Genomic DNA, 23,560 nt, shown 5'->3' on the forward strand with positions numbered 1-23,560 from the left:
CGTACACTTTGCGACTCAGCCGAACAGACAACAGCGATCATCTTGATCCAGCATGCATTAAAATTGGCCTTAAATCCTACCTTCTGAACACAGTACCACCCCCATGTGGTGACGTGTAACAACTTAAGCTGACAGTTTTCCCAACTTAAATTACATTGAGGTGTCTCCTGCTCATGCACGGACCATACTACTCTATTCAATCCTACCCTTGCTATGAAATTCCTCCATCTACCATGCAAACATAACAATATAAAGCTCATTCTAACCAGACTGACTCACTGACTGATGCAAAAGATCGGAACCTTCTAGGTGATGTAGAAAGCTGAAAATTTGCCTGCGAATGGTCAATGAAGCCGATGCACTGGAGGAAAAAAAATCACTGAACCATCAGAAAACATCTGTAAATGAAAATATAAATAATCGAAAAAAAATGTAAAAAGTGCAGGGGAGTGACCCAAGACAATGGATAAGCATGGTGATTTTGCATACCAACGTAAATCAAAGCCAGTACACCAGGAAAAAATCACAGAACTGTTGGAAAGCATCAGTAAATGAAAATTTAAATTTATGAAAATAAATAAATCGAAAATCAAATGCAGGTAGGCGGCTACGGGTCGCCGAGCATGGAAACTATAAGACATAGGGCAAAATGGATGTCATATAGCAGATAGGGAAGCACCTTAAGATTATGCATATCAAATCTCATCCAGTTCCATCTACTGATAACTACTCGGTATCCATTTGAATGAAAGGTACCAAAAATGCGGTTTGAAATCGGAAATCCCCAAAGTTTGAGAGGGTGCGGTGGGTGAACAAAGACCTAAATCGAAAATCCGGCTCGATGGTTTGTGCACAATATATTCCAGACGATTAGTGTGAATTTTCATGACCATCCGACCATAACCCTAGGAGGAGTAGCATTTGGCACGAAGGCACCTCCAGCTCTCGCATATTATCGATTTTTGCACTAATTGACCTTTGACCCCTGACCTAAGCGAAATTCGCCAATATGTCCTGAGGCAAAGTTGTAGTACTCATTGAGTACCATGAACCTGCAAAGTTTCATTCGTATCGATGCACTCACCTGGTTGCTAGGGGCCTTCAATTTTCACCAATTTTTGCACATACCCTAATTGTAGGGGGCGCTGCGGGTGAAGTATTCCATATATCACAAAAACCGGAATGTATTTGATAGAGCATCACCTGTAGATCATTCGTGCCAAATTTCATAACCCGACGTGGGATAATGGCTTTCGGAATTGATTTCGCGCGAACGGAACCAATTTTGAAGGTTTTTCCGTTGTTGCTAGGGAACCAAAGCGTCCCTAGCAACCATCACAATTTCCAAAGCACTAGGTTATAAGATGTACCTACCACCCGAGTTTGGTCAAATTCCGCCCACGTTTACTACCAATTATGCTGATGACAAACAAACAAACATCCAAACAAACAAACAGACAGAATTACTGACAATAAGGGTCACCTATTTCAGCGACCCAACAGACAGACAGAATAACAAAATTGACTGAACAATATACACGAAAAATCTTGGATTTTACAAATAACAAATGGACCCAAAAGCAATTCGCTCTCCTTCGGCAAGGGTAAATATCCTTTTTTTTTCACATGTTTCACTTCATTTCTCTTCATGTATGTATGTATGTATGTATGAACCTTATAAAACTGCTGGCCAATCTCCATCAAATTTTGCACACCTGCTTGGTCAGGTCATGAACAGGAAATATCAGCCCCCACCCCCCTCTCCGCATGAGGGTGGGGAGACGACTTGCAATTTTTGCCTGTACATGTGGAACAGTGCAAGTGGTTTCACCTCTGATCCTTGCCTGAGGGAGGGTTACTGACAACATACTATATTTCTTCTCAGAGGAAGTGGGTATGACTAGCTTACCAAAAATAACAATATCCCCTAATGGTTTTGCATGCAGCAGTTTTAGGTTTTATCTTGGACGCATCTCTCTCTCTTAAGAAATGCTTTTTTGAATCAAAAAGATAGAATGTCCAAATGTTAGGACAAAATAAAACACATGCACTTTAGGTTGAAGACCAAAGTGTACATGGTCAAGCTTGGCTAAACAATTCACCTGCTCGTTGACCCTTTAGCTAAAATCCACTATCAAAATGCTGTTCTTTCAAGCTTTCTGTTTCTTTCTCCAGGCACCACCAGCATGACAAAATCAGCTTCAAATAATATAGAACTTGCCATGTCTGTGTACATAACAAAAGTACTTTTGAGAAAAAATGCTAAACTTGCATAACCAAACATGTTGTCAGTGATTTCATATTAGATTGACTAATCATGATAAAGGTTAATCAGATGGGAAAAAGCATCAATCAAACTGAATTTAACGAGAGAGAGAGAGAGAGAGAGAGAGAGAGAGAGAGAGAGAGAGAGAGAGAGAGAGAGAGAGAGAGAGAGAGAGAGAGAGAGAGAGAGAGAGAGAGAGAGAGAGAGAGAGAGAGAGAGAGAGAGAGAGAGAGAGAGAGAGAGAGAGAGAGAGAGAGAGAGAGAGAGAGAGAGAGAGAGAGAGAGAGAGAGAGAGAGAGAGAGAGAGAGAGAGAGAGAGAGAGAGAGAGAGAGAGAGAGAGAGAGAGAGAGAGAGAGATACAGTTATTAGATTACACGAAGCTTCATTGTTTTGTCGATGGCAGGGCGATCTCACGTGGGTAATGGGCCGTGGTGTGTCAGTGACACTGACTGCCATGCCATTGGATCAACTCTCAGAACTGGAACGAGATCTTCTTCGTGATGTCGTAAAAACAAGAATGCAAGAGATCTCACCAATCACAGCTACATCTCTCACAGGTACCTCCTTTAACAGTTTCTTTGATATAATCGAGAGACCTTGCTTTTGCGATGGTGTTTTACTTGTTATCATAGTCTGTAATTAAACAACTATTATTGAAGTAATTACTAATGGGCAATATACATAAAACGTATAGAAAATGGTGGTTTTTTGACTCCCTCCCTTCCCCATAAATTTCATACATTAATCTTCCCCATCCCTTTCTCCTATCTCCTTCCGACCTCTTTTCCTTTTCTGCCTTCCTCCACCTCCATCCCTTTTACCTCCCCTATTCTCTCTCCTCTTTCCCTTCCTTTCCAAATTATCCTTTTTTTCTGTTGTACCCCTGTTTTCCTCTCTTTACATGTAATTTGTCATAATTTTGTTGTAAAAAAGAGAAATAAAAAGGTCTAGGCTCGTGGAAGAACATGGTGCCAGAATTTAAAAGACAACAAACTGACAGCGGGACAGTTAGACAAGAAATAGATCCAACAAGGGTATGAGCAAACAGGAATTGTGGATACTGTAGATTAAGAGTGAAACTGGCTAAAAGATGCAGAGAAGTTGGGGTGGAGGAGGATGGGGGTGTGGGGGGGGGAGTTAATAAGGAGAGAATACTAGATCATGGAAGGGGAAGGAGTGGTTCCCTGCAGACTTGAAGCCCTGGAGGTAAGTTGGCCCCTAAAATATTTCCTATCATCTAAGTCCTTTAATTGGCTTGGAAAATATACATATTGTTCGTCGTCAGACTCATCCCAGTTGCCTGCTCCAAATCCGACGAACCTCATCAAAGCAGTTACACCGGCCAACTGCTTCTACTGTTCCGAGCTTGATTACAGGCCTGTTTGCCATGATATCAAGTCAATCAGGAAGAGCGCTGATTGGTGCTGTGCATCGGTTTGCACTATTAGCGAGCGACCCAAGAGAAATCTCTGGATGCAGGCATGGTCTTGACTTGGGCATTGAGCACCTGAACCCAATCTGCCCTTTAACGGATATGTATAACTAACTAGCAATCAGAGACACTTGCATCTCCCAGAGAACATGTAATTTTGTAAAGGTGTATTGAAAACACAGGGTGGGAGGGGTGGGGCGCATTACAAAAATATGCAAATCAATTATTTAAAACCTCCTAGCCAATATATGGGCCAAGCTAAGGAACAAACGGAAGATCCTTATTGATTTAAACCCTAAGGCCTCAGACACGCCTCAGTAGATAGAAAACAGAGAGAGAGAGAGAGAGAGAGAGAGAGTCAGACAAGACTGAAATATCGTAGACTGTGTCTGGCAGGATGCAGCTTCGTTCAAGTGGTAGGAACTTTGACACAGCTTGATTGCCCTGATACGCAGAGTTCCAATGTCCATGAGGTGGGAGCTCAGGCCGATCAATAGAGGCCTCGGTGGGGGGAGGGGAGGTGTAAGCGCCGAGCAGCAGGCATGGTGCTGACTGAGCATGATCGAAACCTGCACAGTCGTTTTTCACTCTTTTCATGGAGTCCAGTGTCCCACTCACCTCTGTCCCTGGTTGCTCCCACATCTATATACTCTGGCTGCACTCTGCCCCATGATGTACCTCCATGTCGGCCACCACGCTCTGATTGGCATTCTCTCCACCAATCAAGGCAATCCTCACTCCTGAACTTGGTGCAAGTTCGATCAAAATTGTAAGCAGGGATGCATTCTTAATGCTGATATCGTGGCTTTACACCAAAACTTGTGCTCATGGCCTGGTATTCCCTTTTAAAGAACATACCAGACAGATTACAGCAGGATAAATAATTAAAAGGTATGAAGGGATGGTGGTTTCAGGCACATACACATGGGTGGAGGGAAGACAGCATCTTTCCATTCATAAAACGATGCATATATTGTATCACAATTCAATTACTTCATGCTTTTGCTAATACATGCAGTATTGGTAATAACTATCACAATATCATGCAATTTTACCCCCCAATAAGACATTCCCATTCCCACAACATTCCCACAGCAGTATATTTTGTTTTATATAATTATATAACAAACTAGAAGGGCACTTGGTAGAGCGCATAAATCCGCTACGCAATGATCCATGAGAACATATCGGGCCCAATACATTTTTGAAATACCATGCGATACAGTACTATATCATTTTTGGCCCTATCTCTCAATGGTGAAGAATCACTTTAAAACATAAATAATTATCTTATCCAGATCTGGATTCGGATCCTCACCAAAATTGAATCAATTATTCCTTGCTCCACACCCAATGTGTGCACCAAGTTTCATCCGAATTCGTTCACAACTTTTTGAGATATCGTGGTACGTATCGTTTTTGTCCCGATCTCTCAATGGTGAAGAATCACTTTAAAAAATTGTAGTAGTCGGATCCGGATTCGGATCTTCACCAAAATCTGATCAGTTCATCCTTGTCACACACTCAACCCGTCCAAGTTTCATCTGAATCCGTGCACAACTTTTTGAGATAGCCTGCACACATACAAACAAACACACAGAAAAGGGTGAAAACATAACCTCTTTCACCTTCGGTGGCAGAGGTAATTATGAATCGCTGACCATGAATCCGACATGACACCAACATCATGTGCATAAGATGTCAACATCATGTCACATTCAGTCGGGAGTCACTTTATGTTAAATTTTTCTTACCTGACCACAATCCCACCCGACCTCCTAACTGATGATTACCAGGGCAGAGACAAATGTGTTTGAGTGGGAGATGGCACTTGCTGGTCACAGATCATACAGCATTGCTGTTATCGGACTCGATCTGTACCTTGCTATATATATATATATATATATATATATATATATATATATATATATATATATATATATATATATATATATATATATATATATATATATATATAAAAATATATACACAATACATATATATTCACCTTGAAAATATTTACATATCTGTTGATGATTCATTGTGAACAGATATTCTGGCCTGATTCAGGACAGAGCAAAATTTCAGGGTTTGTTGGCAATCACCTATCAAAGTATGAAAAGCTCAGAAAGGTAAAAAATGTAATTGGTATAATTAAGCAGTTTCATTTTTTAAATGCGATTGAAATAAGACTTAAAGGTACATTGCAGTACTTCAACCAGTGTAGTTTGGTGGCGTTTACTGGGGACGAAACAGCTACTGTGTGCAAGTTCTTAATTTATCCACTCTGAAGGATGGGGCAGCACAGGTGCCTCGATGTCAGCTGCCTGCTGAAATAGCCTACGAATGTTCTATGAATCACTTTCATGTACTTTTTTTATCCTCGAGGATATCATTCTCCAAGAATTAATTTTTAAAATACAATATTTTTAAAAGTCTAAAGAGATGGTTGTGATTTTTCAAATACTGTAGTTCAATAATGATTACAGAAACTTCCTGTTCCTCTTTTTAAATCTTCTTCTATAAGCTCTTGTTTAGTTTTTCATTGTTTTCAATTGTTGTATTACACTTTGATTAATTTTCATAAATGGCATGAGTTCAGTGGCAGTCATTTTATTTTTTTGGGATCATGCTTTTATGTATAAAGGACAAACTATATTGTTGACAAACTTGCAAATAACAGCTCAATACAAAGAAAATGCAAAACAAAAAACAAAAAAAAGTCATAACATTTTGGTATCATACTTTCATGTATAAAGGACAAAATATCTTGTTGACAAACTTGCAAATAACAGCTCAATATAAAGAAAATGCAAAACAAAAAACAAAACAAAAAGTCATAACATTTTGGTATCATGCTTTCATGGATAAAGGACAAAATATCTTGTTGACAAACTTGCAAGTAACAGCTCAATATAAAGAAAATGCAAAACAAAAAACAAAACAAAAAGTCACAACAGACTGTGAGAGTTTTTGATTCCTGAAATTCAAAATGCACTCATCTTCGTAACCAATTGGGAGAGTATTGGTCCATTACAACATCACAATTGGCACGATATGGTGAAGTGTTTCTTCTGTAGCAAGGCTTTTGCATCTTCTTCTTCTTCTTCTTCTTCTTCTTCTTCTTCTTCTTCTTCTTCTTCTTCTTCTTCTTCTTCTTCTTCTTCTTCTTCTTCTTCTTCTTCTTCTTCTTCTTCTTCTTCTTCTTCTTCTTCTCTCTTGTGTTGTACATGGATGTAAGTAGTATCATTGTCTGAGGAGGCAGTGCTGTGTCGCAGATGCTCCCTGGAAGTTAGAGCAGGAATTTAGAAAATGGTCAGGGTATCTGCGAAAGCCTGACCGCATTTCTGCTTTGACGTGCACTGTCATACGATTTCTTTTGAAGCTCATCAATGAGCCTTAGATCAGTGTTAAAAACTAGAAGGGCACTCGGTAGAGCGCATACCTCTGCATTGTAATGCCTCATCCACGAGAATATATCTGGCCCAAAACATTTTTGAGATATCATGCTATATATCGTTTTTGAGCCCTGACTCTCAATTGTGAAGAATCACTTTTAAAATTCTAGTAGTCTGATCCGGATCTGGATCTTCACCAAAATCTAATAAATCCGTTGTGGTAATACACCCAACCTGTCCACCAAGTTTCATCCGATCCATGCACAACTTTGTGAGATATCCTGTACACAGACAAACAAACAGACAGAAAGGGGTGAAAACCTAACCTCCTTCACCCTTGGTGGCGGAAGTAAAAATACCAAATATTTCTTTGAAAATGGAAGTCTCTTGATTGGGAATTCATTGTCCAGGTTCAGTTATCTTTGTGTCCATTTATTTGTGCCATGCTATGTAAAATTCCTTGTCTTCATTCATTATGTTGTTCCTAAAAATTTAATTGAAGTTCTCTTCTTGATTGCTTAAATAGTTCCATCATCTCCTTTGGTATATCAATTGTTATTGTCGACAATATTTGAATGCCATTATTTTGAATATAAAGCTAACTTTGTGCTTGAATGATTTTATCAGCAGCAGACAAGTGGAGGAAATCAATACGTCGGAAACTTGGCAAGGACAAGACAAAGGATAAAGGTGAGTTTATCGAGAGCAGATATGAATAAAGTACAATACAAGGCAACTAATGCCTTATTGGAGAAAAAGTTTTGTGATTTATGTTTCTGTTTCAATCCATTAATTCTGGTCAATCATCATCACCTAATTTTACAGAATTTAGTCGAAACTCAGGAAGTCCTCATATATGGGATGGATAGAGAGCATACATGGACACATAGGTGACCCAAAGATTAGTTATTTCATTAGTCTTTGTGCAGATAGTCCTTGGTCCCTTGTCAACGTGTTGTTCAGTGGGGTGGGGGGGGGGACATGCGTTGGTTAGTTTGTATTTCCCCAATGTGATGTCTTCCCCCCCCCCACCCCCACTCCTTTCAATCTTTCTTCCTTTACACCATTGGTCCATTACCTCCCCTTCACCAAACATCATTTAAACAATCCCTTCTTCACCCCATCAGTCTTACCTTTGGCCCTGCAGCCATTCAGTCGTCTCTTTGTCTGGCAGAATCCTCCGATTTTCCTCTCATGCATTGCTTAATTGGACATGTTTGATCCATCTGTGGTTGTTAATCCTTCAAGCCAATTGGATTACCTTCACCGCGTGAGACTGTGTCCATTCTCACATGCATGTTCGTGGCACGAGGTGGGGTGCCTTTCCTGTGGACAGTGGGGTACGGCACATCTCGTAGGCTGGTACAGTGAAGGCTGCACAGTGAATTCTTATGCGCGAGGGAGGGGGTGGGGGGCTTCCGAGTTCACGACCTCCTCAGATATTCATGTATGATGCAGCCTCACAGATTTAGCCTTGGGTGTGTAAAGGGAGGGACAGGGGCTGCATTGAAAGTTTCCTCAGAATGACACAGCATTTTTCACAGGCTGCATCGTGGACCCATCCCCACCAGATGCGCACTAATAAGGAGGCAGCTCACACGAGCCGAGACAGAAAAAGAACGATATATGACGAAGAAGAAGAAGAAGAAGAAGAAGAAGAAGAAGAAGCAGAAGAAGAAGAAGGACAGAAGTACTTGAGAGGGGATGGAAAAAGGTGAGATCCTGTGAGGAAAAAGGAGCGCGGAGCTCGTCCTCGTCCTTGCGGGAGAAGGCTCAGAGCTCAGAGTGGAGAGTGAGAGGAAGACGAACAAGGCAGGAGTGTAAGGGAGATGGGAGAAAGCAATATGAAGAAGAAGGGCACAGAGTCACATAAGAGCTTGTCCTTGTCCTAAAAGCTTGTCCTGCGATGAGCAGAAAGCCCCATAGTGTGGAAAGACCAGAATGCGCTGTGGTTTGTTGGGAGATTCTGGATACGGGGGCCCAGCAGAAACTGATTCGCTTGCAGCTGGCATATCTGGGACGCCGGAGAGGACTCGCCTACTGTATCTGGGCACCTCAGGGACATGGCTGCATTTCCCATTGCGCCAACTCGCCACCGTCCATCTTCCCCATCCATCTTCTCCATTCCCCTTTATATTAGGGCTTGCGCAGCCCCATCAGGCTGTGGGAGGTGAGGGAGAAAAGAAAAGCCCCTCCTTTTCTTTTGTCCATACTTTACTTTACTTCTCAAGTTTTTCTTATTCTCGTCTTGTTCTTCCCCGTGTGAATGATGGCTTTGTGTCCTGTGTGTAAATACGATTGTACAAGAATACTTGTCATTGGTAAATCTGCTCTTATGTGCCATTGCTTTCTTGCTGATAAATATTCACTTTGAAATGATTGCTTGTGTGAATAAATAAATAATTGTTTGTTGTTGTTATTTCCAATTTGTCTCGATTGTCTTTAACTTTATTGGTCCGACACAGTGTACAAGTATAGTTGGACGGGAAGTTGTACCCCACCTGATTTGCTCTCTTAGCTGGTGCTGCACCTGTCTGTCCTGCTTGGCAGAAGATCACCAGGTGTGGCGATGAGGGTGTGGCCTTGAGTTAGGTTACTATTCCAATAGAAAAATATCGTGGAAACATCACAGCGTGACCTTGCTAAGCTGGTCGTCTAAGTGAAGCGGCTATGGCTGTAAGAACTACAGCCCGTTGGACCACAGAGTTGTCTGTGGCCGGTGGCCTTAGGCCCCCGTGTTTGGGAGAAACTCAATTGCTTCCATATATATATATATATATATATATATATATATATATATATATATATATATATATATATATATATATATATATATATATATATATATATATATATATATATATATATATATATATATATATATATATATATATATATATATATATATTGTTGCGAATTCGCGCCCGCCGGTGTGCGAGCGGCCACGTAACTCGAATCGCGGCACGTCGCCCACCGGACGGACAATTCCGTCATAACCCTCTCGGACTAACGCCGGGAACTAGTCATGGGTGGGCCTTTCGGCCTCACCACGATCGTGCCAATCGGCCCCCCGCGTGGGATAGGGTTGTTCGCCAAATTCGACCTACCTAAGTACCCACACGGAGGGTAGACCGGGCGATCGCACCTCGCCGCAGGTCGACTTCGGACACGGGCCACTTTAAGCGACCCGTTCCGTACTATCGGGATAACCGAGCGGTGTTATCGTCAACCTCGACGGTTCCGATTAATTATTGGGCTTATTTAGCCCACGACCAACCCTTTACGTGAAGCAAGATGGAGATTCAATTAAAGAAAAGACGAAGCGAAACGGGAAAAACAGTTCAACATAAGGCACATTTATTCGGCGGCAAACGGAAGCACACATATACAATTACAACAATTATGCACAAAAAGCAAATGTAAAAGAAACACAACAATTATGCACCAAAAGCAAATGTAAAAGAAACACAACAATTATGCACCAAAAGCAATTGCAACAAAAGAAACACAATGCAGATCTACTACCGACTACGCGAGCACACGGCAACACTTACACAGTTTTACTTTACAGACGGCGCCGACAACACATATACTCAAAAGCAAAAGAAAAAGGCCACCCTCAACGACAAGGGGGCAGACGAGCCTGGGGCCGAAATCGCGTGGAGCCTACCCGTCTTGTGATGAGCCGCAAAATGGCGGCGGTGCCCCGACTCCGCGATCTTCCGCGGGTTTCGTTGGCACTGCTTGGAATGGGGTGGGAACGGGGCCCCCTTTTCGCACTATCTCAGCGCGGGGGGAAACAGGGGGGGGGTTGTTGATGCTCTGGGGAAAGAGGATAGCTGGCTTGCTTGGGTCCCGCGACGAGCGACTCCACTGCGCCCTCGACCGCGTTCCCGGCTTCTCCTCTATGCAGCTCACCGACAGACTCCGAACCCCGACAGACCGACTCTCCTCCAGACCCGTCTTGACTGCTGCTGCCACACTTCGCCGCCGCCACAACTCGCCCGAGCCCGAAACAGAAACTCTCTACTCAATTCGCCCCGCGCTCGGTGCTTTATAGTGCAGCAGGAGAAACCATATGCAGATTTTCGGATCAGGATGGGCTCGGGGGCGGAGCCACGCTCGCCCATTGGATGGAGGAAAAGTGGGCGTGAATCATTCCTGATTCGCGAATTTGCATATATCGATTCTACTCCGACGCGCCTGGAGGCGGGGCCAAATCGCCCCGCGCTTAATGATTGGACGGATCAGAAGTGGGCGTGATTCATTCCTGATCCGACTTCCCCTCGGAAAGGCCGCTTTTTGCACCCGCTTCTCGGCGCGCGCCCCGCACGAGGCCAGGACACCCTGACGCTGGGCGTTCACAAGCGGCGCGGGAATGGCGGCAGAAGGAGAGGTGAAGGTGGTGGAGGGTTTATTGTGGCGATGATGGCCATGGTCGGTGGTTGTTGTGTGATGGAGATTGAGACGTGGTTGGTTCAAGATAAAGATAGAACAGAAAAACGGCTATCTTAAAGGGTCGCAGCCCGAATGAATGACATTTATTCCCTCTAAACAACGGGTTTGGGTTAACTACACATGTACTTACAGAGATATCTCACCTACGGGACCTGAATGGTGGTTTGCCAATTTCCTCAACCACAACAAAATATATATATATATATATATATATATATATATATATATATATATGAAAGGCAGTGTGTGTGTGTGTGTGTGTGTGTGTGTGTGTGTGTGTGTGTGTGTGTGTGTGTGTGTGTGTGTGTGTGAGTGTGTCAGTGTGTCTCCTACATAACTCCAAAACAATGAAACCTCGCAGCCTGAAACTTCGCATGCAAACTAAGAAAACTCCAAGGAAGTGCAAGAGTGAAAATTGGGTGTTTGGGTTAATTAAAACACACCTTTTGAAGATAATTAACGGACTTGTTTAATTATATCCTTTATCAGGTGATCCTCGGCCACCTCGCTCTCTGTGGTCTTTCGGTGTTTCCTGGGTAACCTCACTGGGGTCTGAAGCTGCCATGTTTTTTGGCCTGCTCAACCATGCATTGACTTGGAACAGGCCGCAATGATTTCTTAACGATAAGGTTTTTGTTATTCACTTTCCTTACTCATATTATCAAATGCCTGTTCACCATAGCTACGAATTGCTGGGAATATTGCAATGCTAATAAACACCTGGAGACACCAGCGTTCATGGCTTTATTTAATTCGTGAATATGAATAACCAAGAGAATCTCTTAAACTAACCCAAATTACAAAATATAAGCTCCAGATTTGACAGTATCAGCAGTTCCGACTGCTAAAAAGAGTGTTGATTTGCCCAATTCGGACATTGCACGGGTGTTTGCGGGTGTATAATTGTGTCGAAAGCAATTCCTAATCGCTTGCCAAGCCAGGCATTCTGTTGGAGTGCTTAAGCCACTCACTGAGTTGTACAGTGCAGTTGATGTCCTGATCAGGATGTGCAGTCAACAGTTACTACAAGGTGGAGGTACGTATACAGCACACACGGACATGGTACATGTGAGTAGATTTGGATCTGTATGGACTCTCCGCGGGTGTGTGGACATACCATGCCTGTTATGGGTGCCGTGCTGGAAAAATTTCATCCCATATCTTATGGAGGATCTTTCAGGTTTTTCTTTGTCCTCGTGCCTGTTTCTAACGCATTTGGTTATCAGATTTGCTTTACAAAGGATATATGTTTCTCTTTGTGAGTTTCAAAGCAAAATATATTTGATAATGCCCAATTTCTGAGCCGTTTGCCATATTCATGTATTTTCTAAATTACCGAGACCAATTTGTTTTTCCACCCATCACACGCAGCTGTTTATAAAGAATAATGTTTGTGATCATATCCTTGAAACGTCCATATACTGTAAATGTAACGATGTTTTTCGGTGAAAACTACTCAAGGTTTCTGGGTTGTACACAGTACGTACTGATGTCAGTAATCAAACTGACTCCAACCTGCCGATTCCCGAAAAATTGCCAATATCAGCCAGGCATGTGTGCGTGTGTGTGTGCGTGTGTGCGTGTGTGCGTGTGTGCGTGTGTGCGTGTGTGCGTGTGTGCGTGTGTGCGTGTGTGCGTGTGTGCGTGTGTGCGTGTGTGCGTGTGTGCGTGTGTGTGTGTGTGTGTGTGTGTGTGTGTGTGTGTGTGTGTACACATATGTGGGAGTTGCTCATTCTCTTTACTAACCCCACCTCCATCCCTCACGTTTCTCTCTTCTTTTTTTTTTTTTCATTCATTCTCTCTCTCATTCTCTCTCTCATTCTCTCTCTCATTCTCTCTCTCATTCTCTCTCTCATTCTCTCTCTCATTCTCTCTCTCATTCTCTCTCTCTCTCTCTCTCTCTCTCTCTCTCTCTCTCTCTCTCTCTCTCTCTCTCTCTCTCTCTCTCTCTCTCTCTCTCTCTCTCTCTCTCTCTCTCTCTCTCTCTCTCTCTCTCTCTCTCTCTCTCTCTCTCTCTCCCCTCCTCCTTGCAACCCTCCCTCCCACGGAATAGCAACGTTTGGTGAGGCATGGCTCTCCCCCCTTCATTGCTCTCCCCTTCATTGTTCTCCCCTCCCCCTTCATTGCTCTCCCCCTTCATTGTTCTCCCCTCCTCCCCTTCATTGCTCTCCCCCTTCATTGCTCTCCCCCTTCATTGCTCTTCCCCCTTCATTGCTCTCCCCCCTTTATTGCTCTCCCCCCTTCATTGCTCTCCCCCTTCATTGCTCTCCCCATTCATTGCTCTCCCCCCTTCATTGCTCTCCCCCCCTTCTGATCTTCCCTTCCCTCCTGCCTTCTCTCTCCCCTCCCTCCCTCCCTCTCTCTCTCTCTCTCTCTCTCTCTCTCTCATCTCTTCCTCTCCCACCCCTCCCTCCTCTCTCAACCCACCTCCTTAATACCCCCAGCAGCGAAGCGATGGGGTGTATTTGCTTGTATTTAATAAAGAAAGACCCACCCACATCTCTCACCTGTGAATGGAAGGAATAGCCAATCAGCTCTCACCTAATCAACTAAACCCAGGTGGCGAGGATTATATAAGTAATTGACACCTCCACACTCCTCCAGCTGAAGAAGCTGCATAAATCAACCCAAGAAGGCTACATGATGTCCAATGGAGATTGGGGGGAGGGCTCTTCACATCCATGTGTTTTGATTTACCCACAAATCATGTCACGTGCCTTCTCGTTGAAAGGTTTACATTTGCGGAAACAATTGTTTATGTGGCAGATGGACTATTGTTCTTTGTGGATTATGTGGTTTTACCATGTCAGACAATCCATGGTGATGCTCACCAAACAGTCAGGAGGTGCATTTAAATATATATATATATATATATATATATATATATATATATATATATATATATATATATATATATATATATATATATATATATATATATATATATATATATAATTTTGTATTTGTATTTGTATTTGTATTTGTATTTGTATTTGTATTTGTATTTGTATTTGTATTTGTATTTGTATTTGGATATACTGTATGGGAAGAAGTCGAAAATGGAAGAAGGATAAAAGTTCTGCCATTTTTGAATAAGTAAATAAATTGAATGTAGATTGCAAATCAGTACTTCTTCTTTAGGTATCTTTCTATATGTATGTATATATATATGTGGAAACGTATATATGTACTTCTCTACATATACACCGATGAGTCAAAACATTATGACCACCTGCCTAATATGCTGTTGGTCCTCCATATGCCACCAAAACAGCGCCGACCCACCAAGGCATGGACTCCACAAGACCCCTGAAGGTGTCCTGTGGTATCTGGCACCAAAACATAAGCAGCAGATCCTTCAAGTCCTATAAGTTGCGAGGTGGAGCCACCGTGGATCGGACTTGTCGGTTCAGCACATCACACAGATGCTCAATCGGATTGAGATCTGGAGAATTTTGAGGCCTGGGCAACACCGTGAAAACTTCATCATGTTCCTCAAACCATTCCCAAACAATGTGTGCAGTGTGGCAGGGTGCTTTATCCTGCTGAAAGAGGCTACTGCCAACAGGGAATACCACTGCCATGAAGAGGTGTGCCTGGTCTGCAACGATGTTTAGGTAGGTGACACGTGTCAAATTGACATCCACATGAATGACCGGACCCAGGGTTTCCCAGCAGAACATCGCCCAGAGCATCACACTCCCTCCACCTGCTTGTGGTCTTCCCACAGTGCATCCTGGTGCCATCACTTCCCCATGTAAACAGCGCACACGTACACGGCCATCCACGTGATCTAAAAGAAAACGGGACTCATCGGACCAGGCGACCTTCTTCCACTACTCCAAGGTCCAGTGCCGATGCTCGCATGTCCATTGTAGGCACTTTTGACGGTGGACATGAGTCATCATGGGCACTCTGACCGGTCTGCGTCGACGAAGCCCCATGCACAGCAGGGTGTGATTCGCTGTGGATTGTGACACATTCCTCCCGTAACCACCATTAAAACTTTCTGTGACGTGCCACAGTAGACCTTCTGTCGGTTCGAACCAGACAGGATAGCCTTCGTTGCCCTCGCGCATGGATGAGCCTTGGGAGTCCAACACCTTGTCGCCGTTTTGTGTTTTGTCCCTCCTCGGACCACTGTCAGTAGGTACTCACCACTGCTGACCAGGAGCACCCCACAAGTCTTGTCGTTTCAGAGATGCTCTGACCCAGTTGTCTGGCCATAACAATTTGGCCCTTGCCAAAGTCACTCAGGTCTTTACTCCTGCCCATTTCTCCTGTATCCAACACATCAACTTCAAGAACTGACTGTTCACTTGCTGCCTATTACATCAAATCATTTGACAGGTGCCATTGTAACAATATAATCAATGTTATTCACTTCACCTGCCAGTGGCAATAATGTTTTAGCTCATCAGTGTATATATAATATATATGCACACACACACACACACACACACACACACACACACACACACACACACACACACACACACACACACACACACACACACACACACACACACACACACACACACACACACACACACACACATACATATTGTTGTGGATCCAGGGTGGCGTGATTCTCACCCGACTCTTGGTGCCACCCTCACCACCGCCGTCTCCGGGGTGTATAACGCCGATTGGCTCGGCACAGGCCTCGGGTCACGCGTCTTCAATCGCGATACCAACGTCATCCTGGACCTTTCCAGTTGGGGAAATAGAACCCCGGTTACAGACTGGTTTTGTCAGGTGCCGAGCGTTTTCTGCCAGTCTGTAACCAATTTGGTTTTATATGCCAATCGAAAAGATCGTTCCTCGACGCGACACAAATTAATCCATAGCGCAACTTCATACAAACCAACCAGATTTATTGGTGAACCTCGGGGAACACAACACAAGCAAAACATTCACGACAATGTTTTTATAAATATTCTTTAACCCGTTCTTAACTAGGGAACTACAGATTACAGGTTTTGAGGGGGTCCCTACTGAGATATGCCTTGTACAACGTGCAGACAAGACAGACAGATAGCATGCATGCAGACAAGACAGAGTACTTGGTGATGTCTCATGGACGAGAGGAGAGTGTCAAAAGCACGAAAGTCGCTTGTAACAAGCGGATGTCCATGGATTCGAGCCCCAGCTCGAACACGCCGCGTGGCAAGATGGTGGCGCCGTACTCTTTCTTCTCAAGGCACCGCGTGCGCACGCCCTCCTCAGCACGTTCTGGCCCCGCACAATGTCGACGGCACAAGACCGTGAGATCGACGGTGGTATGCTCCAGCTGGCTTTTCACAAGGTCTAGTATACAAATCCAGGCCTGGCCTGTTCACCACACAAGGCCAAACCGAGGTGTTTGGGCTCTGGCAGGCGGATCGACAAACGTGTCGAGGACCTTCTCATGAATGTCGATCGCCCACTCGACGTGCAGGCAGCCTCTAGTCGTTTCTCCTGCCTCCTTCACGAAGCAAATCGCAGACAGACACTCGTCGTTTCTCTGTTGCCTTCCCTGCCTTTCTTTCGGCTCATTCCTCATGAAAAACAGACACAGCTGTCCCGTGTACAGCCGATCGGCGCCACCTCGGCGCTCACCCTTTCAGCACAGTTTCTTTTTCATTAGCTCACTTCGACCCCGAGCACGCCTCGAAACTGACTGCAGTTTTGTACTTCTCCCAAACTGAACCACTTCACGAGGTCTTCGTTCGCTCGCTCCCCAAGCCACTGGCTCTTCCCCTTTTTACGAAGTCGACAAACTCCTCCCCTTAGCTCCACCTCCCTCTCTCGGCCACTCCCCCTCAGCCGACTGGGCGGGACCTATCGTCCGGGGAGGGGAGGAAGAAGAAGCCCTCGGCACTCCACCACTGTACAAACAATAAAACATGCATCCTACACCTCCCGACACACATGTAACGTCCATTTTACCGAACAACCTCACTAAACATGCATTTAATGGGGCATCTGAGCTAATCCTATATTTAGTAGCCTGCTAGGGGCCATTTCCATAACAATATATATACTTCTTAGAAGGAATTTCAGTCAGGCCATCCTGGTGGGAGGCTGACCAAATAGCACTCTCCCTCCTGATCCTTGGCATTATCAGCACAGTCATGCCATTCTGATGCCCATTGTGGTGGGAGGAATCCCATTCAAAGATTCACCATTTCTCCTCTTTGCCAATATGACATAACCTGAAGCCTTCAGAGATCTGTCTCTGATGCTGCAGAGTCACCCATGCATGGAGGTATCACTGAAGTGATATTTGGCCAGTGATTGACAGTACGCTCAAGAAGAAGTACTGATTTGCAATCCACATTCAATTTATTTACTTCTTCAAAAATGGCAGAACTTTTATCCTTCTTCCATTTTCGACTTCTTCCCATATAGTATGCCCTCATCCAGGAGTGGTTCTTGGTCCTTACCAATAGTCTGTCCAGAATGAGTTCTTGGAATTCTTAGCTACAGCCTGTCCATAATTGTGTCATGAATGTTAATCATATAACCTGTCCTCGATTCGTTTTTATCCACGGAAACATTCATGACTTATCATTAACTGTGTGATGCTCTGCCAAAAGTATGAGCCTCCTCCACCTACGTACTGTACACTATGACTACATGACTCCAAATTAACGATGCATGTCATTATTGGTATTATGAGGATTAAATCTGTCTCATGGACATTTTTTAAACTTTCATTTTAAACATAGCAAATGAAATTATTGAGAGATAAAATAGTAGGGTTGCCCTTGCAGAGTTATATGGCAAGCCCGATGACCCTGTCAGGAAAGATGTGGCAAGACCTCACATCCCCTTCCCCCTCATCTCACATCCTTTGTACTTCGTGTAGATGTTCAGGATAATGAACATATAATATCGGGTTCTGGCTGACGCAATAGGAGGGTTGCATTGATGAGGTATCACTGTGCATTATGGGTTAAAACAAATGCGTGTCCGCCATGTCGATGGTATACTCATCTGCTTGAGTGACCAGCAATTGCATTGTTGCATTAATTTTCAAAGTATTTTGATGATTCACTGCAGGTAATGCATAGATATAGACAGAAGATTACTTTATGTGAAGCCATTGATCCAGATCGCTTGAAGAAAGCAGATTTTGCAGCCCCCAACTTAACAAGCTCAAATGAGCTAAGATCCTCTTCCTCTTAATGATGACGTCATAAAAACGAATATGACATCATTGTGATGTATCAGGTTTGCGATAAATTATCTGTGCTAATGCCCGGCTTGATTCCCGCAAACAAAATTCAAACAGCTTGCCTAGTTTCGGAGATAATGGTATAGGCGATTTCCATTAGCGGCGATATTATGACGTCAAGTTTTTTTCTCGGAAGAATTTCCAAAATCGGAGATGGTTACTGCCTGTGCGTGGGCTTTCTGCATATACATGGCAAGTTTGACGAAGATCCGATAAAAACTCTGGGTTGTAAAACAAAAAAAATGTCAAAAAATTGATATGACGTCATAGTGATGTATCATATGTGCGGTAATTCATCTCTGCTAATGCCCTGTTCGATTCCCGCAAACAGAATTCAAAAAGCTTGCCTAGTTTCGGAGATAATTTTTTAGGCAATTCCCATTAGCGGAGATATTGTGACGTCATAACTTTTTTTTTCTCGGAGGAATTTTCAAAATCGGAGATGGTTACTGTCTGCGCAGGGTATTTTTACATATTTTTGCCAAGCTTCAGGAAGTTTCGATGAAAACTGTAGGCTGTGAAACAAAAAAAGTCCACAAGAACAACAACGTGAGTAAGACTTTAAGATCCTCCACGAGGATGTAAAAATATGGCATGAAACAGGTGATTATATAGATACAAAAAAAATCGATTATGTGACATATAAAAATGATACAAATGTGTTTTAAAATGACCCACAGAGCCCGTCAAGATTTAATTATTAATTGGGTTCGAACAATCCGTTTATTGCACAATTCATACAATTCACATTGCATGGAAACCTTATAAATAATACAGTGAGTGCCATAATTGCACAAAAGGGACTTGGATTTTATACGTCGTAGTTAACACTTTTGCTGGAAAACGTGTACTATGTGATCATGAACCGAAGATGTTAACACCAGAACGGCACTTGGTAGTGCACATACCTCCACCAGGCTGAACAGTTAACGTTTTGTATCCCACTGATGGGCCAGATCTGAATCCGGACCTCAACCAAAATAGAACGCGCTTGTTCTTGTCACCTACCCAACTCATCCACTCCTTTTTGAAATATCATTCTATATATCGTTTTTGGCCCTATCCCTCAATGGTGAAGAATCACTTTAAGAATTGAATAATCCCAGTAGTCAGATCCGGATTCGGATGTTCACCAAAATCGAATAAATTCGTCCTTGTCACACCCCCAACCCGTCCATCAAGTTTCGTCCGAATCTGTCGCCAACCTCTTGAGATACGTTGCTCACAGTCAGATATAAAGACGCAGATGAACGGATGAAAACGTCACCTCCATCCACCTTCAGTGGCAGAGGTAAATGTAAAACCCATCAGATCAAAATATTTTTTGTTAACTTGTGTAATCCTGACTTTGACCTTGATATAATTATTGCTGCAGCTGCACCAGTCAGTTGCATTGCTGGCTGGGTGTACAGCATAAGCTGGCCACATAATGAGGTGTTTGTCCAGAAAATACTCATTGGATTGCCTCCGTGTCACTCGGATTTTCCTCAGCTCTACAATTGCCGCAGGTTAACTTCGCACTCAAGTACATGTCAGATGGGATTCACCTTGTTTGGCACAATTTTTTTTTCTCTAATTTGGCACAGAATGCACCCTATCCTGCAAGATGAATGAATATCCCTCAATTTCCCAGAATCCGTTGACGTCACTTCCATGTTTTTCACATCATATTGACAAGGCCTTTCCACACAATGGATGGCCTCTTCGGTCCGGATGAGTCAGAGCAGTTCAGTAGGAGTTGTCTGCCGCTGAACGATGAAATAAAGAAGTGAATTTGGTCGATGTTAGGATTGAGTTTTAAACACCAGAATTTTAACAGAAAATGACGTCAATGTTCTTGAGACTTGCTGGAATCGCACCAATGTACAGGACAATATCGTTTCGCTGCCACGGGTCACGCTCGATCTGGAATTGCAGAGACGCTGAATCACCACGGTACAATGTCGGCTTTCGGGATTGCATGAAAGTTTTTTGCAAGTAAACTTTGCAATATTAATTTCACATTCTGGTCAACGTGAGTGGTGCAAAGTATTCCGAATTTTTTTGTTTTTAGTTTTAAACATTTCTCTCTGACACATCCTGCGTTACAGATTTCACTCCTCAGGCATTCGGAATACCTCTTGCCGATGTCATCGCAAATGATGTGAGACGCAGGCGTGGGCCAGATATTCTGGAAGAGGAAGGCCACCGCACATTGGGGAATCAGCAGGGTGATGCACTTGGCTCAGTGGGTGATGTGTGTGGTTTGAGAGGGGTCACTGGACTACGAAGCGAACCTGCAGGAGGCGAGACTCCCCCTCATTCTCAGCGGCGGGTATGACCTTTTCTCCAATTAGTATTCCTCGCAGGTGAATGCATATTTCCCATGGGAAAAGGGTCATTGCAGAGCTTGTGCAAATCTCATTCTGAACAAGGTTATAATTTTGCACATTTTGCCAATGCAAACTAGAATATGGGTTTCAAACCTTCCCCGACATGAACTGAAATTTATCTGAAAGTGTGAGGTCATTTATTGACCAAATGAAGGGGTGAGTGCTGAAACCAGATTGCCAAGGTCCCCTGAAGTAATAATTATGATAGGTGGACATGTTGTTGAGAAAGAGTAAGATTAGTGTAAAGGATTCAATGCAATCAGAGTCCAGTTGGCTGGTATCGGAGCACTGCCCTTCATCAGGAGTTAAGATTATAATCAGGAAAATGCTCAGTATTGACTGGTCTTTATTATAAGCAGTCTTGGTGGTGTAATGGTTTGAATGTTTGCTCTCTCTGACTGTGGGAAGTTGGTGGTTCTAAACCCTGGCCAAGTCATACTAAAGACCTTTCAAAAAGGTACATGCTCCTTCCTTATTTGACATTCGGCATTTAAAAGGATAGAGCACAGCCAAATGTTGGCAATAATAGCACAGGCTTTGATGGGTTAAATGGTCTCCTCCTGTGTCAAAGTTCCTTGTAAGGGAACTTGTATTATTACCTTCGCATTCTGCGAAAGGTTATGTTTTGGTCGGCGTGTATTTATTTATTTATTTATTTATTTGTAATCTTGTGATTCGTATAACTCAAAAAGTATTAAACCGAATTGCATGAAATTTGGTGGGATGATTGGTTATTAGCCAGGAAGCATTCGATTCAATTTTGGGATCGTTCGGGTGAAAGGTCAAGGTCAAGGTCACAAAAAGGTCAAAATCGTCTTTTTACGATAACACGGTCAATTTTTATTCAATTTGCATGCAACTAACGCCAAAATGTTCAGAATTCAACGCCTCATCTTGTGATATGCAATATGACACAATGACGCCCATACTCTTGTTACCGGTTAGGGGTCAAAGGTCAGGGGGGTCACGACCTTGAAAAATATGTGGTTTTTGTCATAACGCAGTCAATTCTTGTCCGCTTTACATGAACCCAGCACCAAAACGTTCAGAATTTAATGCCCAATCTTGTGACACAATGACGTCATAACACATGTCACCGGTTGGGGTAAAATGTCGGGGGGGGGTCACGCCCTTGAAAAATATGCGGTTTTCGGCATAACTCAGTCAATTCTTATTCGATTTGCATGAAACCAGCATCAAACGAGATTACCTTCTCTTGTTGAAACGTTGTATTCACCGAGCTTGCGAGTGAAGACTCGCCAAAACGACGTGAGTTGATTGCTGTTTAGTCCGTAGCCCCCGAAAGTCGGGGGGGGGTCATGACATTATAGATATATGGTTTGTGTCATAAGACCATTCATATGAAACCAGTTCCCCACACTCATACCAAGAACAAAAAAAGTAGTGGCGGCGAAGGTATGCGCTCTATGAGTGCCCGTTCTAGTTATTACATTTATTAATAATAATGGGATAGTATTATATCGTATTATGGGATAGAATTATATGAGGGAACTCTGCCAACGAAGGTGAAGGAGGTTATGTTTTCACCCCTTTCTGTCTGTCTGTTTGTCTGTGTACAGGATATCTCAAAAAGTTGTCGACAGATCTGGATGAAATTTTGTGAACAGGTTGGGTGTGTGACAAAGACGAACTGATTAGATTTTGGTGAAGATCCGGATCCGGATCCGAAGACTCGAATTTTTCATGAATCTTCATGACTATTGAGCGATAGGGCCAACAACTATATATAGCACAATATCTTTAAAAAGTTGTGGACGGATTCGGACAAAACTTGGTGGACATGTTGGGTGTGTGACAAGGAAGAAATGATTCAATTTTATGAAGATCCAAATCCGGATCTGGATATTTTTTCAGTGATTCTTCACCATTGAGAGATAGCGCTAAACCGATATAAAGCATGATATTTCAAAAATGTATTGATTGGGCCCGATATGTTCTCGTGGATCAGGCATTACGTGGAGAAGGTATTGCACTACCGAGTGCCCTTCAAGTTATTATTATTATTATTATTATTATTATTATTATTATTTGAGAGGAGGCTATATTCAGCAGTTCGTTATAACTATTGGTATTCTGAAAGTATTATTTGTTTCCTTTGAGAGTGAATAGCATTAACTGTGTACCACATCATCAAGTAAACTATCATCATCGATGAAAGCTCATTCTTTGTCTTTCATTAGCCTAAGTTATCCCTCGCTCTCCAATTTCAAAGCAGAAAATACTTCCAATTTTATTTAATAGATTTCACATTCAAAAAGTTGTTATTTTGAAAAATATGATTGTTTTACCAATACTTTTGAACAATATATAGTGAAAAGCAACCTTGCACACACCTAAATGTTAGTATTACAGCTGGGGTGTATTTACGAGCTCAATGCTACACATGAAAT

At 43.0% G+C, this 23,560-nt stretch overlaps 1 protein-coding gene across 3 annotated transcripts in view; it reads left to right on the forward strand.

Moving 5' to 3' along the window:
- The window catches only part of LOC147024693 (rho GTPase-activating protein 6-like), a 95,488-nt gene that overhangs the window by 34,174 nt on the left and 37,754 nt on the right, over window positions 1-23,560 (forward strand). For 2 of the 3 annotated variants that reach the window (XM_085884845.1, XM_085884847.1), the window contains 3 exons: window positions 2,671-2,824; window positions 7,725-7,787; window positions 20,868-21,091. In XM_085884845.1, the coding sequence (XP_085740971.1) occupies window positions 2,671-2,824; window positions 7,725-7,787; window positions 20,868-21,091 (441 nt within the window). The remainder of the gene's footprint in view (window positions 1-2,670; window positions 2,825-7,724; window positions 7,788-20,867; window positions 21,092-23,560) is intronic. The other variant, XM_085884846.1, reaches the window with a different exon arrangement.

This window comes from Eptatretus burgeri, chromosome 6 (genome assembly GCF_056783735.1).
Source record: "Eptatretus burgeri isolate ZD-2024b chromosome 6, Ebu_testis_v1, whole genome shotgun sequence".
NCBI classification, from domain to species: Eukaryota; Metazoa; Chordata; class Myxini; order Myxiniformes; family Myxinidae; genus Eptatretus; species Eptatretus burgeri.